At 42.1% G+C, this 8427-nt stretch overlaps 1 protein-coding gene across 2 annotated transcripts in view; it reads right to left on the bottom strand.

Moving 5' to 3' along the window:
- Positions 1 to 4776, bottom strand: part of LOC144712109 (glutamine synthetase cytosolic isozyme-like) — a 6436-nt gene extending 1660 nt beyond the window's left edge. Inside the window, exons 1-11 of one of the 2 annotated variants that reach the window (XM_078586295.1) lie at positions 4618 to 4776; positions 2134 to 2392; positions 1599 to 1638; positions 1403 to 1506; positions 1230 to 1278; positions 992 to 1098; positions 809 to 896; positions 564 to 692; positions 347 to 421; positions 195 to 248; positions 80 to 117 (exon numbers count right to left, since the gene is read on the bottom strand). In XM_078586295.1, the coding sequence (XP_078442421.1) occupies positions 80 to 117; positions 195 to 248; positions 347 to 421; positions 564 to 692; positions 809 to 896; positions 992 to 1098; positions 1230 to 1278; positions 1403 to 1506; positions 1599 to 1638; positions 2134 to 2390 (941 nt within the window). In that variant the 5' untranslated portion in view covers positions 2391 to 2392; positions 4618 to 4776. Of the gene's footprint in view, positions 1 to 79; positions 118 to 194; positions 249 to 346; positions 422 to 563; positions 693 to 808; positions 897 to 991; positions 1099 to 1229; positions 1279 to 1402; positions 1507 to 1598; positions 1639 to 2133; positions 2393 to 4613 lie in introns of both variants that reach the window. The other variant, XM_078586302.1, reaches the window with a different exon arrangement.
- Positions 4777 to 8427: the final 3651 nt, after the last annotated feature.

Genomic DNA, 8427 nt, shown 5'->3' with positions numbered 1-8427 from the left:
CTAATCTAATTTAATTATATTTTCTGAGTTTGAACGAGAAAATAAAAGATTATCACGAATTATTTTCAGCGGGGAATACCTGTAATTGGTGTGGCATCCAGCTCCGTTCCAGTCACCCTTTATCACAGAGAGAAAGTCAATGGAAGATCACCCATGGATCAATCAAAAAAAGGTAATTCGCATTAGTTACATACCTCAATGGGCTTAGGGTCGAGAGAAAGCACAACTCCGGCTTGCTCAGTAATTCTCTGTGGAATTTGAAACAGGGTGTGTATGATTAGCGGCGGCCACAAGCTAATTAAAACTGATTAATGATCGGATGTTTCAAATATTATCTGGAAATTACCTCAAGAATGTATCTGGAGACCCAAATATGGTCGCCAGCATCAATTCCAACACTTGGACCCACTTGGTATTCCCACTACAAAAAAACAACAAGAATACGAAGAAATTAGCGTCTTCATTCAACTTAGATCATAGTTAATACCAGAATCGCCAAGCCAGTTTCTATTATTTTTACTGGGAAAAAATAATTGGAAATAGATCTATATTTCTGGGAATACCTGGCCAGGCATAACCTCTGCATTGACACCACTAATGTTTATACCAGCAAAGAGGCAGGCCTTGTAGTGAGCGTCTGATATATCGCGGCCGAACGACTTGTCCGCGCCCGCTGAACAGTAGTATGGGCCCTATGAATGAACAAATGAGGGGAAACTTAGACTATTGGATTTTCCACCAATTAAAAATCCACAGATTTTATTAATACAAAATGTTTTTCATTCAAAAAAAACTCAATAATGATCACCTGGGGTCCCGGGAATCCTCCAACAGGCCAGCCAAGAGGCCACTTCACATCTGTCTGCAGCAGGGTGTACTCCTGTTCAATCCCGAACCTGATGCCAAATTAAGCATAAACAATGTTTAACACGTTAAAAAAAAATTAGAAGGACGATTATTCCATTTGCTGGAGAGAACGATGACTAATTACCATGGGACTTCAGCAACAACTCTCGGGTCACTGAAGATCTGAGCAGCCCTGTGGCGTTTGTTGGTGGGGATGGGCTCTCCATTTGGCTTGTATGAATCGCACATAACCTTCAAGAAAAACAAATATCGGTATCAATTTAATGATTGTTGGTGAATCCATCATGTTTCTGATGATTGAGTGCTGGCTTTCATGGAGTTAAGGATAAATTTTCTGAAAACAACAGAATAATGCAGCTCACCAGGATGTGGTTACCACCGCGGAAAGGGTCTCTGAAGATAGCTTGCGGGCTGTAAACAGATTTTTCCGAGTTTAGGTACATCAAATCGATTCAAGAATGTGTTTCTGCTGAAGAAATTGATGATTCATGCGGATTGAATTATGCTGGGAAGAAAGTTGGATAGAGGTTATTACTAGAGGATCACTTCACTGTCTTCTCCCGGAGCTTGGCCAGTGCTAGATCCATCGTAGTTCCACTTTGGCAGCTCCGAGGGGTGCTCCACGGGTTTAGAGATCGTCTACAAGAGATTTTGAGAACGAGTTTCAGTAAAAAATCGATGATCTTGATCTTAGATAGATCAGGTTTGACGATCTAGGCTTTGTTCCTTACCCTCGATTTGCTGCGGACGTCGATCCCTGATCCACCAATCCTGTCAAGGAGATATTTCAGTCGAATGATCGAAGAGGAATTCGCTAGAAAGCAGCGAATTCACGAAGAGTCTTTGATTCCTCGCAACTATCTAGAATGCGCTAGAAAACAGCAAGAATGTCTGAATTGGCAAATCCGTTTAAATCTGCGATGATTGAGAAGAGATTTTGAATCCAACGCTCCTTAAGATGAGCTAAAGAAGAGTAAGAATGTTCGAAATGTACGCTCCTGATTTCCTCTTCCGCGATGGAATAGAGATCCAAAACCAGTTTAAAATTTTTCCGAGTATCTAAAATGACCTAGAAATCAGCGAGAACGTTCGATTAGAGCAAGAAACGTTTCCAATCCTCGCAGATCGCTGAAATGAGCAAGAAAACAGCGAGAAATTTCGAATTTTCGCGCCCGAAGTGCCCCGAGATGATTAGCGAATCGTTTCAAATCCTGAAAAGTTGCTAGAATGACCTAGAAAACCGCGAGAAAGTTCGAATTTGCTCACCAGATGTACTCCGCGATGATCTTTTCAGTGTAGGGGCTGACGTCGAGGTTGAGCAGATCCTCCAGGCGCGAGACGGCGGTGTTGTGGCTTCTGAAGGCGGCGCGAACGGAGAAACCTCTGTACTTCACCGATCCTCCTTTCCTGCTCGCCGGCAGTCCGCGCTGACTCAACAGCAGCGGATTACGCGCAAGAGCAGGCTTTATAGCAGCGAGGCTCCTCTCGCATCTCACCGACGGCGCCGAGATCTGCGTCGCCATCTCTGCATTCATCAACGACGACAAGATCAGAGAAGAGCCTGATCGAAATATGTACTCGAAATCGCGGGATTCATTTGAAAAAACGAAGAACTTGAGAGAGATGAAGACGAACACTGAAGGATATACCAGATCGACCTGTCGATCTGCCGAAATCGCGGATTCAATTTGAAAAACGAAGAAATTGAGAGAGATGAAGACGAACACTGAAGGATATACCAGATCGATCTGTCGATCTACATATATCGCGGATTCAATTTGAAAAAAACGTAGATCGTGAGAGAGATGTAGACGAACTCTGAAGGATATACCAGATCGACCTGCCGATCAACAGAAATCGCGGATTCAATTTGAAAAAACGAAGATCCTGAGGGAGATGAAGAAGGACGCTGATGGATGAACCAGATCGATCTGCCGATCAGCCGACATCGCGGAGTCATTTAATTAAAAAAAACGAAGAAGAACATGGATTGGTAGGTCAGATCCATCTGCAGAAACCGCAAGATTCATTCGAAAAAACGAAGATCTACAGATTGACAAGTGGATACGAAAAGAAGAACATGAGATAGAAAGAGAAGAACAAAGATGGGCAGAGAGAGAAATCTGGATAATGGCGGATAAGAAGAACAATGCCAGCGATGGAAGGTTAGAGAAAGAGAGAGTAGAACGATGATGTGTAGAGAGAGAAATCTGTGTCATGGCGGAGAAGAAGAGCATTGAGAGAGATGGAAGGTTAGAGAGAGAGAGAGAAGAACGATGATGGGTAGAGAGAGAAAACAGGTTATAGAAGGAAGAAGAGAAAGAACGATCAAGGTTAGAGAGAGAGGGAGAAGAACGATGATGGGTAGAGAGAGAAACATGGAAATGGCAGAGCAGATGAGAAAAGCAAGCAATGTAAGGTTACATCGAGAGAGAGAGAGTAGAAGAACGACGATCGGTAGAGAGAGAAAGCTTGGAAATGGCGAAGAAGAAGAGAAACGCAAGCAATGGAAGGTTACACATAGAGAGAGAGAGAGAAGAGGAACGACGATCGGTAGAGAGAGAAACTGGAAAACGTCGGAGAAGAAGAGAAACGCAAGTAATGGAAGATTACACAGAGAGAGAGAGAGGAACAATAGAAGACCGATGATCTGTAGAGAGAGAAACCTGGAAAACGTCAGGGAAGAAGAGAAACTAAGCAATGGCGGATAGAGAGAGAAAATAGAATAACGACGATCAGTAGAGAGAGAAACTTGGAAATGGCGGAGAAGAAGAGAAACGCAAGCAATGGCGGATAGAGAGAGAAAGGAGAAGAACGACGATGATGGATAGAGAGAGAAACCTGGAAAACGTCGGTAAAGAAGAGAAACCCAAGCAATGGGGATAGAGAGAGAGAGAGAGAGAGAGAACGACGATCGATAGAGAGAGAAACCTTGGAAACGGCGGAGAAGAAGAAAAACCCAAGCAATGGCAGATAAATAGAGAGAGAGAGAGTAGCAGAACGACGATCGGTAGAGAGAAAAAGCTTGGAAATGGCGGAGAAGAAGAGAAACCCAAGCAATGGCGGACAGAGAGAGAGAGAGAGAACGACGATCGGTGTAGAGAGAAACCTGGGAAACGGCGGAGAAGAAGATAAACCCAAGCAATGGCAGATAAATAGAGAGAGAGTAGCAGAACGACGATCGGTAGAGAGAGAAAGCATGGAAATGGCGGAGAAGAAGAGAAACCCAAGCAATGGCGGACAGAGAGAGAGAGAACGACGATCGGTGTAGAGAGAAACCTGGGAAACGGCGGAGAAGAAGATAAACCCAAGCAATGGCAGATAGAGAGAGAGTAGAAGAACGACGATCGGTAGAGAGAGAAACCTGGAAAACATCGGAGAAGAAGAGAAACCCAAGCAATGGCGGACACAGAGAGAGAGAACGATGATGATGGGTAGACAGAGAAACCTGGGAAACGGGGGAGAAGAAGAGAAACACAAGCAATGGCGGATCCAGATATAGAGAGAGAAGAAGAACGATGAAGATGGATAGAGAGAAACCTGGGAAACGGCGGAGAAGAAGAGAAACACAAGCAATGACGGATCCAGAGATAGAGAGAGAAGAAGAAGAAGAAGAAGAAGAACGAGGCTGATGGGTAGAGAGAGAAACCTGGGAAACGGCGGAGAAGAAGAGCAATGCAGGAGATGGAAGGTTAGAGAGAGAAGAAGAGAGAGAAGAGGAGAGAGAAGAGGAGAGAGAAAGAGACCTACCGAGAAGCTCTGGGCAACGTTCCTTCTGAGCGAGGGGGGAGGGGAGAGAGAAGGCTTAAGCCGGGAGAGGAAGAAGAAAGAGAAGGGGGGGTGAGAAGAAAAAAGAAGCGCGTTTCCGGGTAGCGTGGCCGAGAGTTGGAGAGCAGATAGATAGGGTTCAACCGCTTTTGAGTGGAGGAAAACCAGTCACTTGACCAGCCATGGGTTTCTGATAAGGCCGGACTCCCCTTTCTCTCTCTAGCCTCCCCCTTCTCTCTCTTGTCGTTTTCCTCTCTCTCTATCTCTCTTCTTTCTCTCTCTATCCAATCGGTATCTTCTTCCCTTGATCTCTCTTACTTCTTTTTTTACTCTCTCGTCTCTCTTCTCCCCCCTCCACCTACCCTTTCTCTCTCCTCTCTGTCCTCTATTTTCTCTCTCTCTCTCTCTTAAATCTCTCTCTCTGTCATCTCTTCTCTTTCTCTATTAAATATCTCTGTCCTCGTTTCTCTCTCTCTTAAATGTCTCTCTCTCTCTTCCCATTTATATGTTTATCTCCTCTCTTCTATCTCTCTCTCTCTCCTATGTCTCCCTCTCTCTCTCTAAAATGTCTTAATTTCCCCTCTTCTGTCTCTCTCTCCCCACTCTCTCTACTCTCTTTTCTATCTTTCTCAGTCTCTCTATCTCTCTCTTCCCTCTCTTATATCTCATCTCTCTCTCTCCTTAATCTTCTATTTCTCTCCTCGTTCAAACATCTCTCTCCTAATCTCTCCCCTATCATACTCCTCACTCTTCTACCTCTCGTCTCTCTTCTATATCATGTCTCTCTGCTTCCTTTCAATCCACACTCTCTCTACTCTCTCTCCTCACTCTTCTATCTCTCTCTACTCTCTTTGTCTCTCCTCGCTCTACTCTCTTTCTCTCTCCCCCTATCCACTCTCTCTCCCCTCATCGCTTTTACATCTCTCAGATCTCTGCATCTCACTCCTCACTCTTCTCTCTCTCCTAGTCTCTATCTCTACTCTCTTTGTTTCTCCTCACTTCTATATCTCTCTCCTCGGTATTACATATCTCTCTGCTCTATTTCTCTCTCCTCACTCTTATATATCCCTCTACTCTTTTTCTATATCCTCACTCATATATATCCCTCTACTCTTTTTCTCTATCCTCACTCTAATATATCATCTCTTTACACTCTTTCTCTCTCCTCACTCTGATGTATCTCTCTACTCTCTTTCTCTCTCCTTCATATATCTCTCTATTTTATTTCTCTCTCCTGACTCTTATATATCTCTCTACTCGCTTTCTCTCTCCTCCATATATCTCTATTTTCTCTCTCTCTCCTTATTCTTATATATCTCTCGACTCTCTTTCTCTCTCCTCACTCATATACATCTCTCTACTCTCTTTCTCTCTCCTCACTCATATACATCTCTCTACTCTCTTTCTCGCTCCTCACTCTTATACATCTCTCTACTCTCTTTCTCTCTCCTTACTCTTATACATCTCTCTACTCTTTTTCTCTCTCCTTACTCTTAGACATCTCTCTACTCTCTTTGTCTCCTCACTCTTATACATCTCTCTACTCTCTTTCTCTCTCCTCACTCTTTTACATCTCTCTACTCTCTTTCTCTCTCCGTACTCTTATACATCTCTCTACTCTCTTTGTCTCCTCACTCTTATACATCTCTCTACTCTCTTTCTCTCTCCTTACTCTTATACATCTCTCTACTCTCTTTCTCTCTCCTCACTCTTTTACATCTCTCTACTCTCTTTCTCTCTCCTCACTCTTTTACATCTCTCTACTCTCTTTCTCTCTCCGTACTCTTATACATCTCTCTACTCTCTTTGTCTCCTCACTCTTATACATCTCTCTACTCTCTTTGTCTCCTCACTCTTATACATCTCTCTACTCTCTTTGTCTCCTCACTCTTATACATCTCTCTACTCTCTTTCTCTCTCCTCACTCTTATACATCTCTCTACTCTCTTTCTCTCTCCACAATCTTAGACATCTCTCTACTCTCTTTGTCTCCTCACTAGTATACATCTCTCTACTATCTTTCTCTCCTCACTCTTATACATCTCTTGTTTCTCTCCCTTCCTCTCTCTCTCTCTCTCTCTCTCTCTCTCTCTCTCTCTCTCTCTCTCTCTCTCTCTCTCTCTCTCTCTCTCTCTCTCTCTCTCTCTCTCTCTCTCTCTATCTCTGTCTCTCTCCAGTTCTCTCTCTCTCTCTCTCTCTCTCTCTCTCTCTCTCTATCTCTATCTCTCTCTCTGTGGTTCGCGCAGTCTCCAGTCTCCTCGTCCAACCGTTGATAAACGTCGCGGTCTCCTGATTCCCGCCGATTAAGATAATTGTGGGACTGAGGATGAATCATGCCCTTCTCCAAATTATCTTACTTGATGATAAGATTCTCAAAAAATATGAAGATATACGTTGACCGAATAATGCACATGAAGGGGCCCATGATAACTCCAGAAACTTATTAATGCGATGTGCTCATTATTGCATAAAAAATCAGAAACTCTTCCAACTAGCATTCTTCAGCCTTCCAAAAACTTGCAGTATATTATTTTACATGTTGGCTACTTGACTAAAAGTCAGGCTTGTTCTGTTACTCCAAGCCACTGACTCAATGCAATAATCTATTTAGTGCATTTTAAAAGATTCTCCTTATCGCACCAACAAGATTAGCCAGATCTCTATTTTTTTAATCTCAGTTTCAGGACTACTCTTGTGCCTTGCATGTTTAGTTAGATAAATCTGATGTCTCCCATGTATGAATTCTGATAAAAGGAGATATTGTATCATTCAAACTTACCCAAACTGACATACATTCCAACTAGTCATTGTCGGTGATCATGTGGCCAGAGAATTATATGTATTGATAATTGATATGATGTGAATTATGCAGTTGAATAATTATGTAAATTTAATAGTTGACCAATTCTATGACCACCCTAGAACCCGACAGTAAAATCGAGCATGATTTGTTTCTATTTATTTATTTATATATATATATCATTTTCTATTGATATCTCGCAATAGTTGGATAATTTATTGCACTACATTCCTCTTTTATATCCATATTATGTCATGAATATGTCACTTCTAATATCATTGGACTTTGATGAACTAAAAGTTAGGGTTTGAAATGTCGATGAAGGCTTCTCTTTTACACAACAATACTTATAGTTTTCCTTATGACCATAGGGCAAGCATGGTTTGAATCCACAGGGAGCAAGTATTGAACAAGTGAATTGTAGTTTTAATTTGCATTTTTTTCATTAATTGAACCTAATTGAATGAAATAAAAGTATTAAATTAATTCAAAATAGTCCTAGATGCAGAGAAGATGTTTATCTCAATTAACTTAATTTATAAAAATGTATAGAATAAGTTTAGAGTTTTTTGGAAATTTCTAATGAGAAATCATATTTATTTGTAATTAAAAAACTCAGCCAGCTTTTTGCAATGATGGGCAGCAGTTGATAGTGTTGCATGATTGGAGTGGAACAGGTGACAAAATATTGATGTTAGATGTGACAGAGATGGCCGGGGATACACGCAGGCAAGTAGTGGAGTGGGGGAAATTTATGTGGATTTACTATCACTAGTGGCAACAAAGATGAGGTGGATATGGGCCAACGAGGGGCAGAGTTTGGTGATTGTATGGGTTGGCGACAACCTAGGGTATCGGTGATAAGAAACTAAGAAAAAGTAAACAGACCGTGAGTTCAACAAAAACGAAGATCACACATTAATACAAGGGTGCCTTTTTACAAGGATAGGGATTTTCTGTTTTTAGATCTGATACGGTAGATGGATATATGA

Source organism: Wolffia australiana, chromosome 1 (genome assembly GCF_029677425.1).
Source record: "Wolffia australiana isolate 7733 chromosome 1, ASM2967742v1".
NCBI classification, from domain to species: Eukaryota; Viridiplantae; Streptophyta; class Magnoliopsida; order Alismatales; family Araceae; genus Wolffia; species Wolffia australiana.
This window is presented reverse-complemented; position numbering and strand designations above follow the sequence as displayed.